The following is a 20,340-nucleotide window of genomic DNA, read 5'->3' as shown; positions in this document are numbered from 1 at the left end:
TGGAAGGGAGGGATACTGGCATTTGGAAGCACAGGCTCTAACTCTGACTAGAGATCTGCCTGAAGTAATGGGAATCATTTGACATAAGAATAAATAAGGCAAATGAAATAGGGACTTTTATATATTCAGGTCAGCCAGGGATTTTGTTTTGTTTTGTTTTTTGAGACAGGGTTTCACCGTGTAACAGCTTTGGCTTTCCTGGAACTCATTCTGTAGACCAGATGGGCCTCAAGACCACAGAGATCTACCTGTCTCTGCCTCCTGAGTGCTGGAATGAAAAGCATGGGCCACCATTGACTGGCTCCAGCCAGGGAATTTTTAATCTGAGGTTGAAAGTATTTAAGACTGCATTTCCATAGGAGAAAATGTTCCCCTATTTGAGCCTCTCACCTCCTCTGGGTCACTGAAGTCACATCAGACACATTAGAGTGCATAGGCTGTGCTTACCCCTTCCTCCTAGGTCCATCATGAGTGGCTTTCTGCCTGATAGAAGATGAAGTATCTGACTTGTCTACATCTTGGTGGGCTTGCTCTTGGCTTTGTATTTCTTCAGATCATCATGGGAAAAATAGAAAATAAATTTACATACAAAAAAGCAGAAAGGATAATACATTTCTCTTATGCACTCATTTTCCTAGGTTGCCACAAGACCAAAAAAAGCCTATAATAATTGGTAATAACAGTTCAATGCCAAGTTATTTGTATACATAGGTATTTCTAATTTGCTGAATGCATAGAGATAACTAAGAAATAAGACCAGGACTCTTCAGGTCAAGGTGTGGCATGATAAGCTTCCCTAGGAAGACTGCAATAAAGATATCTTTAAGGTATGAAATGCTAAGTTCAAGAAATCTCTAAATCCATAGGTTATAGGAATTATTTTTATAGGTGTTTTGTTTTGTTTTGAGGCAAGTTCTCTCTATGTTCCTAAGGCTGGTCTGGAACTCACTATGTTTCCCAGTCTGCTTTTAAGTACATAACCTTTGTGCCTCAGTCTCCCAGAAGTAGTGAACACAAGTGTGCCACAATACACCACAGCCAGAGATCATGGAAATGAGAGGCCAGATTTCCTGGGATGACAGGCATGTGTGCATGTATCTTATGCCTGGCAATGTAGCCCACACACTGGAAGGCACTGAGGTTTAGTATACAGAGAGGTTATAGTTGACTGGATAATTTTCATTCAACTGACTCTTCTAACATCAGACCTGATGTTACTCACCTTTAGAAGGATCCCTTCGTTGTGAATGCCACACCAAAAGTGACACAAATATCAGTTGTAAGCTTCCTAGACCCAAAGGTACCCATTCCACTTTTATTATATAAACCGTGCATGGGAAATTTGCACGTAAGAAAGCTTTATTCAATCCTGAACCAATTAGATTGTAATCTGAGTACACTGGAAAACAGTCTCAAGCTGGTTATCTTTGGTATTTGGGGCCAGTATAATTTTTCATTGACTAAAACTTTCCTGCATATTTTAAGCCCATTAGCTTATCACACTTGGTTCCTGTCCAGTAAATGCCATTGACTCAGTCTAATCATTATGACAACCAAAATTCTCCTTGGCATTTCCCAATGTTCCCATTTGTGAGAGAGGGGACTTTAGGGTACAATACCAGTGCTTGGTTAGGAACCAAAAATTAAATTTAAAAACTACCATTTAACAGAAGATCTGAAATTAAACTTGGTAAAAAAAAATCAAGAATTGTTTTCAAAATGGAAATAATTTATTTCACCTGTTTTAGGTTGCTTTCTTAAATGTTTAGTAAAACATCAGAAATGTGTCTAGAAAAGTAATAGGCTGTGGTGAGGATAACTGGCTTCTTTAAATTCTCAGCATGTCAGATATGTGGAAAATCAGTATGAAGTTTGTTTTCCACTGACTTCATTTCTATGATTTTCAGATTTAGATTTTAAGCTTTAAATTCACTAAGTTGTGAAATGGCTCATGAGACTGTGTTCACCTGCAACATTACTATAGGGAAGTTACTTAACCCAACCAAAGGCTTGCATTAGTTACCCAAACAAATAATTGTATTAGTTACCTGGACTTCTTCTTAAGATGGACTGTCGAACAACATCAGTGCCCAGAACATTGACTTGCTTGAAACGCTTTGCCTTCTCTTCAAAAAACCATTCTCCACTTATAATCCTCAGCTGCCTGCTCACGGAACAAAAAGGAAGGTACTAAAATTAAATGCTTTAGCTTTGCATAGGTAACTTTCCAAAACCACTTAGGTAAAAATGCTGAGTGTGGATAAAAGATCTTCAATATAAGAAATGAGGACCAACCAAAGTCTCTGTATGAGATAACAGCATCAGTAAGAACCTGTTTTGGGAAGATTCCTTCATGGAACATAAATGCTGGGCTATAGTAGAGAACAGGACAAAGCCTATCACAATACTCTGGGAGAACGGTGATGGGATGCATTCCTGAGCAAGGGGGAACTAACAGAGGCGGAAAGATTTTCAAACTGTCCTGTTAGGAATGTCTTCCTGGATTTTGTAATCAATTGATGGGAAAGAATCCTTGAACAACCCTGTGCTGGTTGGTTTTTGTCAAGTCAGGGCAAACTGTATCACCTGGCAAGAGGTAACTACAGTTGAGGAACTGCCTCCATCAGACTGGCCTTGGGCATTTTCTTGATTGATCATCGATGTGGCAGAGCCCAGTCCACTGTGGGTGATGTTATCTCTGGGAACTAAGACCTGGGTTCTATAAGAAAGCAAGCTGGGAAATCCATAGAGAGAAGCCAGTAAGGAACTTTCCCTCAGGTTCCTGCTTCTGCTCCTCCTTGAGTTGTTACCCCAGGCTCCCTCAATTATGAACTGTGCTTGGGACATGGAGACCAAATAAACCCTCTTCTCTCCAAATTGCTCTTGGTCCATGTGTTATCACAGCAGTCAAAAAGAAACTAGAACAGATCCTAGCCATCTTAGAGTGGCTATGTGGAATCACCTCTTACCTTCCCTCTAGGAATGTCTGTGGATCTCTTTTATGCCTTCACCTTTTCTATGACCTACAGAGCTTTAAACTTTATCTTAGAATTATAAGTCCTGTCTATTGGTCTATTAACTCTCTGAGAGACATTCTATATGTAACTCAACTCCTCCCCACATAGTACTGTAATAATAGGCTTTTTATAGACTGTGCTCTCAAGCAATAGTTTCTCCTTTTTTTTTTTTTTTTTTTTTTTTTGGTTTTTCAAGACAGGGTTTCCCTGTGTAGCTTTGTGCCTTTCCTGGAACTCACTTGGTAGACCAGGTTGGCCTTGAACTCACAGAGATCCGCCTGGCTCTGCCTCCAGAGTACTGGGGTTAAAGGCGTGTGTCACCACTGCCTGGCTCTTCTTTTTATTATATATACTAACATACATTTGTTACACAGATGGTGAAATTTATTGTGGTAGTTTTATTGTGTAAAAATTGCACATAAATGGTACTGATCTATACTTCAAGTTATAATTTTTACTTGAATGAGTGACTACTCCATCATTTTAAGATTTTAGCTTCATTTCATATCTTTACCACAAACCTCACTAGCATCAGTGACATGAAGGCAGGAGTCTTGGCTCTTTGGGTTATCATTTCTAGCAGTAATATTTGGTACTGTAGTTTGTAAGCATTTGTGAAATGAATCAAGTTTCCTGGAATTCAACCCATGGCAGCTACACTGTTAGAAAGCTCAGTTTGAGGTTTACAACAAAGACATAGAACCATAAAAGTCATTAGGTAGTCTAAAATTATTTCTAATTAAACAAAGAAATAGATCATAAGGGCATGAGCTGAGGATGGGAAATAATCCTGTATTATTGGGTAAATGATTTTAGAGGATTATAGTAGAAAATGAGATTGAGAGGTATGCCTGGGCTATGAAATAGCAACCTTTGAATGCCATGCTAAGAAGCCAAAATGTCATTCTGGAGGCAATAGGAAACTCACACTAAAGTTCACACTCAATTATATAACATTTGGATAAATACATAGAGAAATGAGACACTAGCAAACTAATTAGGAAACTACTTTAGTTGACAAGACAAGAAATGATAAAATATAAATCAAGGTATCATGAGGATGAGACTTTGCAAGAATTAGTAAGTCTGGTATGATGGCTGAAGAAAAGCAACTATGATCCAAATAGAGATTTCTAACCCCAGAGCATCATATTGAGATTTATCAACAAACTGTGCTTTAAAATCAGTAATTGGATCCCACATATAAAATTCATCCAGGAAAACACATCAGCTTTATTCCTCATAGTAATTGAAATCCTGCTTCTTAGTGTAAGACACAAAGGCAAGATATAAATTCACCACAGTTCTACTAAATATCGAACTGTTAACCTTAGACAGTGAAAATATGGCCATACCATGTACTCCCCACACTCATTCCTGATGGCTCTATAACCTCTTGAAAAGCACAGATTATTTAGTGGTTAATTCATAACTGTAGAGATTTCAAAATGCATCAAATATAAGGAAGATATAATCTGCCAAAAGAATACATTTGAATAGATTATTCCTGGATATATCTCCAGAGATTTATAGGCTTATATATTATTACCTAGGCTAGAAATGTATGTATCTGTGGAATGTTAATTTCTAAACATGTTCTTTCAAGATTCCTGTCAATCAGAAACTCAAGTAAGTACTAAAGTAATCCAATTTCACAGCAAGAATTGACTAATCAAGTGACATGAAAGTACCAAGACTGTCCTAGATCACTCATGTGGATCCAAAGTAATCACATGAACTATTGAAACCAAGAAAAATAAGTGGAAGTCAAAAGAGACAGCACAGAGCAGGAAGTCACAGAGTGACATGAGAACGAGAGGAGCAACAGGACATAGCTGAGCACTTGAAAATCATCCAATGGGGTGTGCTAAAGTCTTGTCTCTTACTTGTGTGTGTGCTTATGGGGGGTTGCAGAGGATAGTACAGTGACAGTTTCATGTGTGGCAGTCTACATTCTAAAGGAAATGGACTTCCATACTGTCTTCAGCATATACCTACAGCTGCCAACAGATAACACAAATACTATTTCTCCAGAGCTGTTAGTCACTACCTCCTGCCATCTGTGTGAGAACTATAGTTATAACTGTATTTGTTCACCTCTGGTATGAACTTGAGTAATTTGTCATTTTTAGAACTCTGAAGTATCAGAGATAATGCCTTTGTCCCCTTTGCAGTTTCTGGATGTAGACAGAAAGTTAATAGAAGAACAGGAAATTAATACTGAGTACCTACCAGGTACCAAGTAATGTGCTAGGCACTTTATATGTTCAATCTCCAATTCCTGCTATGAGATGTAAGCTACCAATGACAGTCCTCACTTTATAGACTAGGAAACGCACATGGGTTAAACAATTTCCTCAAAGCTACAAAGATGTGATAGCAGATACAGCATTCATACTCCAAGTCTCATACTCTTTCCATTGGGACATATATCACCAGAAGAGAATTTATGTTTGTCAGCTGCAACAAGGCTTTGATGGGAGTGGGAAGATGTATGGAAGCAAAAGCAATAGTCACAATGCTTAGCATTTCAAATGAATGTGTGTACACTTCCACGTGTGTGCCCACTGGGGCCAAGTAGCAAGAATAAAGAAGTGATGAGAGAAGATGAAAAAGCAATGTGGAACTTGCTATAAGATTTCAATCCATCTACCATGTCACTGTAGTATTCAAACAACTCAAGGCTTGAAATAGACTGTTTCCTCTAAATTGAACTCTGAAGTATGGGTTTTGACTGACATTACAATGCACCATACTTACTATCTGTGAATACTGATTGGACTGCTGACTATCAGAGAGTGTTAGCTTGTGGTTTGAATGAACATTAAACTCCTGGGGCTTATGTAAGTTTCCTTTACTTGGACATTTACATAAATGTGAAGAAGTTCTATTCTTGTTTTAAGCAGGCATAGCAACCAAAGTATTTTGTTTGCTTATCTATCATTAACTACTGAAGACACCTGTAATAACATATGCTTTGTAAGATACACTAAGATATTATTTTCCACCTGTTAATCATAAGGAAGCTAGTTAAACTTATTATTTATAAATTCACTCACTACATAGTACATATTTATTGAATTCCTACTATTGGAGGTTGAAAGAAAAGAAGAAGAGAAACACAAACACTTTGTCCATATGGAGAGGTCTAGGTTCCTTCTTTTCCAAGCAGGAAAAAATGCAAAGAAATCCTTGTACATATGATAGTGAAACTACAAATCACTTACAGGCAATGAAAACATTTGAAATGTGGTTCAGGGGCAACAAAGGCAAAAATGGATTAGCTACAAAGGAAGCAGCCTCCTTCTACCAATCCTTGCAATAAACATTTCAGTGCTTTAGAAATAAAACCTTCTCCAAAGTAAATGACAATAAAGGTTGTTCTTCCAACTGATTAGAGAATGAGTCACCTTCTGACTCATCTCATCTCTTAGAGGTTAGGGTGGGAATTTCAATTTAATGGTCTATTAAACAACCCAGTAGGGCTGTAATATCCTCTTATAACAAAGGACAGTCTTTGCCAATAAAATATCATTGATGCTTCCTTATTGAAAACCACTCCATGAATAGCAAACAGGTTATTACCAATATTGAAAGCTTTAGTCTCAGAGATCACCCAAACAAGTAGCTTAAATATTAGAGAAGTATTACTAATAGATTTTTCAGCTGGAAAAGTAAGCATGGACTTTCATATATTAAATACTCATGTAATTTCCGATTAGTTGCAGAAAAACCAACTATAGAAAAATTGTTGCTGGAGAAGTATAAGAATCACACATCAAAAGCTATTTTCTCTTTAGAATGTCCAGAATGACAAAGAATTTCTTTCATAGGTGCAAAAAATAACACAATAACCTTATTTTTTATGTTAGACTACAAAGCCATTGAAGGCATTCCATGTTTCCCTATCCTTGTATTTTAGCTCCTTTTATACTAATAGGTTAACACCAAATGTGTAGAAGGGATGGACAGATGTGTGGATGAATAGATCAATAAGACAAATAGATGGTTGGCTTGATCAAGTTAATGTTTCACCAATAAAAAGAAGGCAATTGATTGAGAAGCTTTCTATTAATATATTAATACTTCCTAAGCAAAGCATCCTGTTCAACATTTTAATATTTATACTTGCATCTTTTAACAACAACTTGTATTTTTCTGTGATGGGTAGACATTTACTTTGTTTAAAGGGCAGATATACTTGTCATGGCTCTTGTTCCCCCCCCTGCCCCACCCCCTGCCAACTTCATGTTCCCCATAGAATAAAATTATATTTGTTCTATTTTTCCCTCCTATTCCAGCCTGATGTGCTTTAAGTAGAAGACATTCATTCATCCACTTATCATTTCATTATCTTGTTCATCCATCCATGTACTCATTTAACCAATACACATGGAGTACCTACTTTAGACATTCCTCCAGGCATGAGGACATCATCACTGAACAACAGAGATTTTTTTGAATCTCCTGTCTTCATGGCTATGGGGCTTACATTATAGCAGAGGAAGAGTGATAAAGAATACAATAAATAAGCGAAATACATAGCACAAGTGATCTAAGTGGGACGCACAGGAAAGGATTCTATTACAATCTCCAAATTCAACTCAACATATTAAGAGTTAATTTCTTGTTAATATACCCTAAAGAGAATCTGACTCCTGTCTTTCATAGAAAAGATATAGTGAATTAGACCTTTATTTACCACCAATATTATCTAGCAAATGAACTGATTTAAAAACATAGGGACACAGGTCTTGTGATTTAGTAATTAGAACTAGTATAGTAAAAATTTGTCTTATATTGAAGTCTGAGGCTCCATGTAGTAAAGGGCTTTTGAGTCTTAGGCCTTAGGTCCTTTTGACAGAACAAATGAGGGTCTGGGCTATGTCAGAGAATGAACAGAAATGGGACAACCTAGAAAGTATTGGATAAGAATTGGAAAAATAGTTATTGAGAAACTTCTCATCAGTCCTGGGAGATTTGTGTAAACAATTCCACTAAAATCAGGAGCACAACAAGGTTGTCCACTCTCTCCATACCTATTCAATATAGTACCTAAAATCTTAGCTAGAGCAATAAAACAACTGAAGATCAAGGGGATACAAATTGGAAATAAAGATGTCAAATTATTGCTATGTGCAGATGATATGAAGATATACATAAGTGACCCCAAAAATTCTACCAGAAACTCCTACAGCTGAAAAACACCTTCAGTAATGTAGCAGACTTATAGAAAAGAAAATATGTTGCTGGCTTTTAACTACAGGGAGACACTGATTCCATTGGGTCTCCAATTTTATAATGCTTCAGGGTTGTTTCTCTCGCACTGAACACTCCTTTAAATCTGTCTCTGTGCCTGTATATCTGTCTCTGCATCTCTCTGTGTGTCTCTGTCTGTCTGTCTCTGTCTATGTCTCTGTCTCTCTCTGTGTGTCTCTGTCTCTCTGTGTGTCTGTGTCTCTGTCTCTCTCTGTCTCTCTCTGTCTCTCTCTGTCTCTCTCTGTCTCTCTCTCTCTCTCTCTCTCACACACACACACACACACACACACACACACACACACACACACACACATCAAGCCTGTAGGTGTGCTTTTAAATCTACTCTCAATTTAAAATTCTTTTTCTCATTTCTTACTTTCTCCATTTGAATCTTGTCAATCATCAAATATGGATTTTTGTACAGAAAGGCAGGAAACTCACGCGACTTTGGCACAGACAGTGCACTTCCAGCTGCCATCAAGGCCAGTGACTCGACACTCACTGCACACCCTGAATGAGCAGGCTTGGCATGGATCTCCCCGGTCAAAGATGAGGCCAAGGTTTTTCTGACAGTGAACACAGACTCTGCTGGTCTCTTGATGAGTCTTCCCACTTCTACGCTTTGCTTCTAAAAGTTCATTTTTCAGTTTCCTGGTCAGAGAAAAAGGCCCATTAAAAGCTCAGAAGAGGGCTGACAAGAAGCCTTGGTGGGTAAAATCTCTTGCTATAAAATCTGACATCTGAGTTCAACCCCACATGGTGGAAGGAGAAAGAACGGACTCCCTCAAGTTGTCCTCTGACCTCCATATCACACATGGCATGTGTGTATGCTATCCCCCCAAACATGCAAATAAATACATAGATGGAACCAAAAGATTCACACAAGAACACAGCCTTCTTTATTTAAAAATATTTTCATAATTGAATCAAGGAATCAGAGCCAAATATTCCAAGCCAATACAATTTCTCCTTCCAGAATCAATGATCTTTTGAACTTAGCTGTTGAGTATTTGTCTTTTGTTATCTTCCACCAGCACTGGCTATCATCAGTGTTTATTCATTTACCCAGGATGCCTCTGATATTATAATCCTGGAGGTGCTCTCTATTCAGTCACATCAGTTCTTCCCTGGAGTGCACCTATAAAGAGTGTAACTACAAACATATTCTACCCTTTCAGTTCTACATACTTCTGCTTAGCATTTAAGAGTTTCCAACAATGCATATTAACCTTTCTGTCAGACACATCTATGCTTGAGTCCAGGATAGAACACAAATTAGCAGTCCAACTTCAGGCAATGATTTATCCACTCAATTTAATCTCTTCTTTTCTAAAACATGAACAATTACCTTCTTCAAAGATAGTTTTTATGAGTTAATAAAAGTGAAGTTCCTAGCATGATTCCTGTCACATAGGTATCAAGTACATGCCACTTTCACACCCACTTTTTAAAACTATTTGACAGAAAAATGTAATTATCTGCCCTTTAGAAACTTGAAATTGCAAGCATAGCCCTTTCTCCAGAAGCAGTGCTTAGGAAATTCTTGGGGATACTAAATATCAGGATCTAGTTTACAAGATCAAAATCTGCTTTTTAAAGCCATAACCTGCATTTTATCAAAATATCCAGTTGATGATAGTATAGGAAGTACAGACAGTATAGAACAAGTTTTCTCTAACTTGTCTAAACACCAGAATAGCATAGACATACTGGTGGCCAAGTCTCATCTCCACAAATTTGAATGCTATTGGTTTAAGAGGTGGCCTGGGAAATGTTATGTCTAAAATGTCTTTATTTCTTCTAGTATACTGTCAGGTTTGGCAAACACTGCTCTAGAAGATTGACCAGTTCCCATTTTAATATTTTTTAGATATGCCACTCATTCGGGTTACTGATATCTTATCTTGTCTTCAATGCCCAGAAAGAAAACCTGGAGACATTCCACATCTTTCACACCATTTTCCTTTCATGTTTATGACATTAACTTTTGACAGACTAAATCAGACTAGCGTCTTCTCAGATACAAAATGGATGAATGTATTTTCTTGAGCATGTGTTCAGGGTCTAACTCCAGGCTTATAAAGCAGTTGAATAGTTGAAGGTAATTATTTATTTTGTGAAGTCTTATGAATCTGCATTGGTTCATGTGTAGTGTGTATATGCTAAAATCACAGTGGATGCTATTAACAGTTCATTCCTGTTAATAAAAATAAAATATTTTAAAGATAATAGCCAGGATAGATAAAACCAGAACTTTTCATTCTCAGCCCAATGAGAGAATCATAAATCAAGAATTTTAAACTGAGGAATAAGTTTTCCAAAATTATTTACATTTTTTCATATATTAATTCAGCATGTGCTGGAAGGTTGTCATGACAACATAAGCAGGCTTGGAGGTCACTATGGATGGATCTTACTATGGATCATAGTCAACTTTGGCCCCTACTTCCTGTTTCCCTGGTAACGTTAGAAAGAGAAGCATCACAATTGCTACATCTTTATGATTTAAAACGATGCATGAACAGGACTGTGGTTTTGGACCATTAAAAGAAAGCTAATTTGTCTTGGTCAAAAGATCAAAATCTGAGTTCTACTTTTGGCCCTGGGTAGAAACATGACATTCTGACATGCCTGAAATATACAATATCATCACCTCCCTTAAGAGCTAAACCAGCTTGGCCCATCAGTCACCTAGTCAGGAGACTACCCCTCAGGAAAGCTAATTCAAAGGGAAACATGCTAAAGAAAGAAGAATAATTGTCCCACTGATGAGATGATGTACTTACACACATCAGGACCTCTGGGCCCCCAGATCCTCTGCTTACAGATCTTCACTGCTGAATGTACACACTTTTCTGAGTTCTAGCCCCCCCCAAAATAACCTTTTCTCATTCCTTAACTCTTCTGGACTACCAGCCAAAGTCCTGAAAATGCTTTCCCCAACTCTAACTCAAAGGTACATTCTCTTTCTCCTCCATTTCCCCCTACTGTTGTTTCTCTCTCATGCTAATAAAATGGACTTCAAGTCTCCTTCTGAGTCTGTCTTAATTTTTTTTTAATCAGGGGCTGGAGAAACAGTTAAGCAGTAAGTTCAAGTACAGCTCTTATAGAGGACCTGAGTACATTGGGCAGCTCACTTCTTGTAACTCCAGTTCCAGGCCATCTGATGCCCTCTTCTGTCCTCTGTAAGCATCTGCACTCACACATGCACATATCTACACACACACACACACACACTTGTGATTAAAAATAAAATATTTTAAAAACACAATCACTTCATCATTTATTATTTATTTTATTTATTAAAATGTCCAATTGGAAAAATGGTACTTAGGGGAAAGGAAGTATGGAAAGCTGGAAGAAAGGGATAAACTGAGAGGTATATCTGCTTTCTGTTCAAGCAGCCAGCTCTTACAAATAAAGGTGGAGTTCATTTATATGTGCATGGCTGTAGTAGCTTCAAGAAGGCACCTTCTGGCTTGTTATCCTAGTACCTCATCTTCCCTCTCACAAATAGAAAAGCCGCCTTCACAGTCTATAAATGCTTCTGGATCCAAGAACCAGGCTTTTCAACTGGGTTTATTTTCTGTTCTTTTAGATAATAAGAAACACCAAGTTAGGCAGTTGTAGCATGAATCCTGATTGGTCTTAATCAGGGTGAAAGTTGAAAGACAGAGGAGCAGAGCACCAGCCACTAGAAAGACTTCTTACATGTAGGAATCCACAGACTCAAAGGGCCGAGCTCCTGTCTCCATCCTGCTTTATCAGCTCCTCTCTCCACCCAGCCATATCACTTCCTGTTTCCTCCTGTTTGCCTCCCAAGTACTGGGATCAAAAGTGTGTGCCGTCACTGCCGGGCCTCTAGTGGCTAGCTCCGCACTCTGATCTCTAAGCAAGATTTATTTGTTAGAGCATAAACAAAATATCACCATAGGCAGTTGCATTGATTAGTTTAGATGCAAAATAGCATCATTACATCCTTTGACCTTGTTGCTTCTTTAAGTACAAAATATGGCTTATTCTTATGCAGAATGACCAGGAAGCTCCAGCATTGTAGCCTTGTTTAAGGCAGAACAAGGGAGTGCATGCTTAGGTGCTTTAGCACAGGGCTCCTCACAGACAAAGCAAAATCTACTTTGGAAATCCTCCCAAAAGCCTTCTTGGATTTGACTAGACAGCGTCACATCATTGCCAAGTAGTTGCAAGGGAGGATAAGGAATTGACACCACCCTGTTTTGTGGAAGTGGGTAAAGACTATTGGGGGAAGAATAATTCCCCTTTCCTGAGGGATTATGTGTTGTGTTATATTGTGAATTCTTCACAGAGAAGCAATCCCTCTTTTCTGGAGACAGCAGCTAACTGCAAAACATATTATGTCTCACATCACAATATTCCTATGTTAACTTTACAGGAAAGAAAATGAAAAGACAAGAATCAGGCTCTGGGTCACACAAACACTCAGACCCAGGTGTTCCATTTCACTACATTCATCATCAACTTTTTTCTAAATGTCAGTGATGGTTAAAGAATAGCCCTAGCTGGCTTTGGGCTCCTCATTTAATTGCTACATCATCCTTTTGAGATAAAAACTAGCCAGCTATATCATCTGCCCACTCTATGTCAATGCTCATTAGTATCTTTTCAACATGACACAAGCCATGATTATCTGGGAAGAGGAACCCTCAACTGAGAAAATGCTTCCATTAAACTAGCCTGTAGAGGTATTTATTTGATTAATGTTTGGTATGGGAAGACCCAGCCCACCGTGGACAACAACATCCCTGGACATCCTGACTTCTATAAGAAAGCAGGCTGAGCAAGACATAGGGAGCAAGCCTGTAAGCAGCACCCCCATGGCCTCTGCATCAGTTCCTGCCTTAAGTTTCTACCATGACGTCCCTGGATGATAGACTACAAGACGTAAATGGAGATAAACCCTTTCCTCCCCAACTTCCTTTTGATCACAGTGTTTATCACAGCAATAGAAAGTAAATGAGGCTGTCTCCTTAATTTTCACCATCTATTACCTACTTAATCACCTGTCTCATCCTTTGAATATTTTCACACTACCATCTCCCCATTATGTCAATAGAATAATTGCCGAACATATCAGGTCCTAATATTTGGAACTTGTAAACATTATACCATTTAGAATTGTTTACATCTTAATTACAGAGAGAAAGAAATGGTTTGGACTTTAGTAGGTAGGAATGGGTGTGGATCTGGATGGAGTTGGGTGAGTAAAAACCACAATCAAAATATATTATATTAAAATATTTTTTTTTCAGTTACAACTCTTGCAATGGGAATACTCTTCCACTGCTGGTAGGAGTGCAAACTTGTACAGCCACTTTTGAAATCAGTATGGTGATTTCTCAGAAAACTGGGAATCAATCTACCTCAAGACCCAGCTATAGCACTCTTGAGCATATACCCAAAGGATGCTCAATCATACCACAAGGACACTTGCTCACCTATGTTTATAGAAGCATTATTCATAATAGCCAGAACCTGGAAACAACCTATATGCCCCTCAACTGAAGAATAGATGAAGAAAATATGGTACATTTACACAATGGATTATTACTCAACAGTAAAAACAATGACATCATGAAAATTTCAGGCAAATGGATGGATCTAGAAAATATCATCCTGAGTGAGGTAACTCAGACTCAGAAGGACAAATATGGTATGTATTTACTCATAAGTGGATACTAGATGTAAAGCAAAGGATAACCAGACTGCAACCCATAGCGCCAGAGAAGCTAGGTAACAAGAAAGACACTAAGAGGGATGCATGGTTCGCCCTGGGAAGGGGAAAGAGACTAGATCTTCTAGGTAAACTGAGGGTGGGGGGAGGGAGCAGAAGGAAGGGGATGAGGAATGGGAACATGAGAGATCAGGATGGTCAAGTTGGGGGAAGGATGTAGAGGGAGGGCAATAAAAGAGATATCTTGATAGAGGTGTCCATTTTGGGATTATGGAGAAACCTGGTTCCAGGGAAAATCCCAGGAATCTACAATGATGACCCTAGCTAAGACTCCTAGCAATAGTGGAGATGGTGCCTGAACTGGCCTTCTCCTGTCATCAGCCTAGGCCCTCTGCATGTGGATGACAGTTATGTAGCTTGTTCTGTTTGTGGGGCCTAGCAGTAGGACCAGAATCTATCCCTGGCACATGAGCTGGGTTTTGGGAACTTATTCCCTATGGTGGGATGCCTTTCTCAGCCTTGATGCAGGGGACAGGGGCTTGGTCTTGCCTCAACAAGATAAGCCATGCATTGTTGTTTCCCATGGGAGGCCTTATATATTTTTTGAGGAGTGAATGCAGGGTCAAGGGTAGAAAGGAGATAGAGGAAGGAACAGGAAGAGAGGAGGGAGGGGAAAGTGTGGTTGATATATAAAATAAATGAAAAAAATTAATAATAAAAAAGAAAAAGAGTGCTTTCAAATGTAACAAGATAAAGATTGAGATTAGAAAATTATCCTGGATTATCCAGATAGGCCAATTTAATCACAAGTATTCTTTCAATAACAATAACAGAAAACAATATGATAGAGATTGATGAGGACAGGACATGCAGAGGTTAAGGCACTGTGACCAGAGAGATAGAAACAGAGGTAATGTGACCACAGCCCAAGAATTTGAGGAAATAGCAGAATAAAGGACAAGATTCTCCTGAAGATGTTCTGGATGAGGTAATGTTATACTAACATCTTGATTTTTAATCAAGTAATAGTCACTCTGGATTTCTGGTTTCTAGAGGAGTGAAAATAAATTTACTTTACATAAAGCCACAAGTTTTGTGATAATCTGTTATAAGAGGCATCAGGTATAAATATGTCCTCCTGTGAGCCTAATTTCTTGGAGACTCTAACATCTTTATGCATAACAAGTTCAACTCACTGGGTTCTCAGGTTTTGGGCCTGCTCATATTTGACTTCACTTTTAGGTATTCTTATGAATAATACACTGTCACAGATAAGCCTTGGGACTTATCATCTCTAGAAAGGAAATTATATTAAAAATCATGAATTCAAACATCTTACATTCTCAGACCAGATATTTTTTTCAAGTTCATTTACTTATGACTCTATCATTTCAGCATATCCATCAGTACTCCTCTTTGGCCGCTTCCCCTTGGAACCTAGACTGAAGATACTCTCCTACGCTGTGTCTCTCCTGCCCAACAGACCTGGAGTCAGAAGACTATGGTAATATGTGTATATTCAATAGGTTGAAAGGATAAGCAATAGTCGGTATATGTCATCAGCCCCATACAAAAAAGCAGTCATAACACATGAAAAAGAATGACTTTGACCCATCATCAAATGCTAAAGGCAGTGATGCAGAGCTCTTCTCTGCCCTTCCAACATCAACAGGCCTGGATCCTTAGGAGGAGAAGAGCAGAGAGGAGAGGAAATAGAAGAGGGAGGGGAAGAGAAAGCCCCGTTTCATAAACTTTTTTGATGAAATGCCAACAAATGTCTACTTGTCACAGATAGGGCACCAGCAATAGAAACAAACTATTCAACTCAAGTGCAGGTTGGTAAACAGGTAATTTAATTGAGACTACTTACTGGAGCACAGGTTAGGGGTTACTAACAGGAACACGGACAATGTATGGAAGGCTACCTACTAAAACTCTGTCTCTGTTTTTCTCTCTCCCCCCCTCTTTCTTTCCCTCTCTCTTTATCCTCCCCTCCTTCCCTCCCTCCCTCTCTCTCTGAAGCTGCTGTCTATAATCTTCAAGATGCCAGTGCTTTATAAATTCTGTCCCATAGACATACCTAGAGGACACTGTTCCACAATACCTATCATTGTCTTTCTTCCTGTGGTCCACTGTAGTGGATTGAAGCACTTGTACATTTAGAAGCATAAGAAAAGAAGATAGAATTAGAGAATAATATGTACTTAAAAAGAGAAGAATATTTAAACCAGTCAGTGTATTACCTCAAATAAAACTGCTTTAAATTGGGCCCATCATATAGTTTCAGTTAGAATTTTGAAAATGTTTGTTTTTCTTATTTCCCTTTTAAGTTGATTCTAATTTATTCTGCTTGGAATAATCTGTGCCACTGAACAATAGCCTTTTAAAATATTTCTCAAATAATTTTGACTGGCTTAAAATTTCTCAGGTATTACTCTTTCTACTTGGAATGAAATCTACTCCCCTCTGCCTAATGTGGTCCTTGCTGTTCCCACCTTTCTCTAGTCATTTCCCTTCTAGTCACCAAATCCTGGCAACAAAATGCTTCTTCAAGTTCAAAAAATGAACAAACTTCTTCCTCAGCTCTAAGGGCCTCTGTGCATCCTGTTTCTTTTGCTGAGCGTGTCTTCCCTTTCTGCTCCTTGATATAACACTTTTCACAAATATTTCCCATGTTCCCTATGAACAAGTTAAAATTGGACATCTCTGCATTCTTGGTGTTGGATATGGTCATGCAATTTGTATAGGCCCATGAAATATGGCATGTGCTTTTGCATAAAAGCTTTATGATCACAGACATCATTTGTATGTTTTTTAGAGAGAAAGCAATGTCTAAAACTGTGTCTTCTCTACAAGTCTGGGCTGTAATCTGAGAATGTTGTGAAGTAACATCCTCAGCCCACCTTGCCATGGATATGTAGTGGGGTTTTATTGTTATTGCAAGACAACTTAGCATACATTGACTAAAGATCATTCAGTTTGATTTTCAATGTGGCTGCCTGGTCATATCTTTAAATATATTTATTTATTTTATTTTATATGAATGGTGTTTTGGCTGCATGTAAATATATGTACCATATGCACGCAATGCCCATGGGGGCCAGATAGGGTGTCAGATTTTCTGGAACTAGCTGCAGATAAGCTACCATGTGGGTACGTGGAATTGAACCCTGGTCCACTGGAAGAGTAGCTAGCGCTATTAACTTCTAAGCCATCTCTCCCACACTTATATCTTTTTTTTATTTCTAGTTTTATTGATTCTTCTCCAAATATACTATTTCTGACCACCAAATCTGTGGTTGGTTCCTATCTTATTTTTACCAAGAATAATATGTTTAGGTTCTTCACAGAACTTACCATACCTTTCAAATTAAATCCTTATTTGGCTGCTTTTACTGTTTTCATGTTTCTCTCTCCATGTTTCTAAAGTGGTTTCATGTTTCTATAAGACATACATTGCAAAACAATAAGACTATAGAAATAGAGGCCAGATTAAATCTTATGTATTGTACATTTCAGTACATAACTCAGTACCTGGGACATGACAGATATCACTCATTGGACTGAATAAAAAGAAATTTAAGCAAAAGTAAGAGAGTAAGACAGGAGGAGATAGGGGAGGACTGAGAGGAAAGGAAGAGAGGAAGTCTGGTTGGCCTAGCTATGAGCACTATTCATTATCACTAGGCATTCCAGTTAGCCTTTCCAAGTTGAAAGTAAAATAATAATCCCTTCCCCATCTCTGTCTTATCTTCCTTAACCTCATTTTAAATGATTATATTCAGAAAGAAGGAATATTTTGGTTCCAATTACTTCTCTCCTGTTTTGAGACAAGTTCTCATTATTTATCCCAGTCTGGCTTTGAGCTTGTTGTTGCGCTGTCTGAGCCTCCATATTCTGTCTAGTTGATTTTACTCAAAGAGGAGCAAAGAGGTCTGAGAGGCATAGCTCAGTGGTAGAGTGCCTAGCAGCATATGGAAAGCTCTAGATTCAATCCCAACACCTCAAGAAAAAACTGAGATAGGGGATAGTTTATATGTTTTCAGCATGGAAGAAACCAGCCTCAGCTACAAGGCAAGACAACAGAAAATAGTTTTGCTATTGAAGAAAGTCAATTAAAAAACAGTATCATCCCTTCTTTGGGATAAACCTGGGATTTATAAACACTTAAAGTGTTTATTCTTAGTTTCCTTTGTTGATGCACAGAAATAACATTAATATGAACATGTGAATTGATAGCCTATATTAATTTATCTAAAATATTAAGGACTGAATAGATGGACTACTTGATTATTGCTGAATGATTTAGTTTTTTATTTCTTTATTATAATTACATATTGAATTCATTTTTTCTATTTAATCATCCAAACAGCTCAACATATAAAAGCCCCTTACTTTATCATAACCCAGATACATTATTTGCAAATGCATAACTGCTAACAAAAAAATATGTCTTCTGTTATCCTGACTAGAGCAAGCTGTGCTTAATAGAACTTGGAATCAAAGTAGGAATTTTGGAATGTAAGCAATGAGTTGCTTAGAGAAGGAAGTCATAGATAAACAGTTTATAAAGCTCTCTTAATTCTTGATGTTTTCAATAATCTCATGCATACAACAAGCTCCAAGATAAGAAGCAAGGAAAGTTTACATAGTGGTCCAAGGCATAGAATTGTACAATCAAGACTGCCTGAGTTCAAATGTGTAATATGCCACTTATTTTATCTGAGACCTTAACACAATTATTTAACCCCTCTTCCTCAAGACTAAAGGTAACTGGATAGTTATCCAAATCCATATCTCCAAATGTCCCCACTGCAGAACAACCTCATAAGATCATTATGAGGATTTAAAATGACATTGCTTGTAAGTATTTAGCATAGCTTGAAGAATTGTAATTAATGGCAATTCTAATAAGTATTTCAGAATCTCTTTTCCTTTTTATCTCAATTAGTAGAATATCTCACAGGTACTTAGAAGAGAGACTAGATTTCTAAACTGTTCTAATTTCATATAGGAGAAAAAAACACCTTCAAATTAAATTTTAAAAAAGCAAGCAAACAAAAGGAGATATCACAGTACTTGATTTTGAGATATAGTAAAGATCCGTAGTGAACAAAATATCACAATACTTCATAAAAACAAACACACTAACCAATGGAATATAATAGAGGTGGGTATTAATTACTTTTCTGTTGTTGTGATAAAATACAATGGCCACGGCAACTTACAAAGATAGCATTTAATTGGGTTTACAGTTCCAGGCTGTTAACGACTATCATGGTGGAGTCAAGGCAGAGTGGTAGGAACAACAAAGAGTTCATATCTAGAACCACAAGCAAGAGACAGAGAGCACACTGGGAAATGGCATGAGTCTTAAAACCTCAAAGCCTGCTCCCACTGAAACACCTCCTCCAACAAGGCCACACACCAAACAGTTCCATCAACTGAGGACCAAGTATTCAAACATATGGAAGGCATTCTTACTCAAACCTCCACAAGATTCTAGAAATCAATTCATGAGTCTATTGTCCACTTACTCTTACCAAACATTCTTACAATATATTCTGGAAAAAGGACAAGCTCATCAATAAACAGGCATGAGAAAACTGGATGCTCATATGCAGATAATTGAAACCTGGCCCTTAACTCTCACCTAATACAAAAAAACCAACTCAAAATATAATGCAAGGTGTGAAACTCCTAGATGAAAATATTGGGGAAACACTTCATGACATCGGTATAGGCGATGATCTTTTAAATTAGGATCCTAAAACACAAGAAATAAGAGCATAAGTAGACAAGGGAATTTTATCAAACTAAAAAGTTTCTGTATAGCAAAAGAAAAAATAAACACAGGGAAGTAACAACCTATAGTCTAGCAGGTATTCTTTTCAAATTACTCATCTAATAAAAATTAATATCTAGTGAGCCAATGTGGTGGCTCAGCACATAATGGAACTCTCAACACCATTGAAGACAAGAGTTTGATCCCCGGGATCCCATGATGGAATAAGAAAACCAACTCTCACAAGTTGCCTTCTGATCTACATACCCTATTCATACTATGGCATGCATGCTCATACACATACATACACATGCACACAAAATAAAGGAAATGCAATAAAATTTTTAAAAATTAAAAACAATGACCCAAATAAGAACAAGCACTTTCCCTTATCTTCTTAGGTACTGTTGTAAGACTTACGGACTCATCTTGAATCAAGAGACAAAGTTTCAAGATGCTGGAAAAGTAAAAGTTAAGGACCCCTACCTGAATTAACAGTGCAATAGAGCTGCCATTCAATCTAGAATTTTACACTAGTGAAAATTTATGTAATATTTCCACATTGTTTA

At 37.7% G+C, this 20,340-nt stretch overlaps 1 protein-coding gene across 3 annotated transcripts in view; it reads right to left on the bottom strand.

Annotated features, from left to right (window-relative positions):
• Window positions 1–20,340, bottom strand: part of Sytl5 (synaptotagmin like 5) — a 240,054-nt gene that overhangs the window by 71,583 nt on the left and 148,131 nt on the right. For all 3 annotated transcript variants that reach the window (XM_036175313.1, XM_036175314.1, XM_036175315.1), the window contains 3 exons: window positions 8,718–8,927; window positions 2,049–2,164; window positions 448–547 (listed from right to left, as the gene is read on the bottom strand). In XM_036175313.1, the coding sequence (XP_036031206.1) occupies window positions 448–547; window positions 2,049–2,164; window positions 8,718–8,927 (426 nt within the window). The remainder of the gene's footprint in view (window positions 1–447; window positions 548–2,048; window positions 2,165–8,717; window positions 8,928–20,340) is intronic.

The sequence above is a fragment of the Onychomys torridus genome, chromosome X, assembly GCF_903995425.1.
Source record: "Onychomys torridus chromosome X, mOncTor1.1, whole genome shotgun sequence".
NCBI classification, from domain to species: Eukaryota; Metazoa; Chordata; class Mammalia; order Rodentia; family Cricetidae; genus Onychomys; species Onychomys torridus.
Note: the sequence above shows the minus strand (reverse complement) of the source record. Positions and strands in the feature narration are given on the sequence as shown.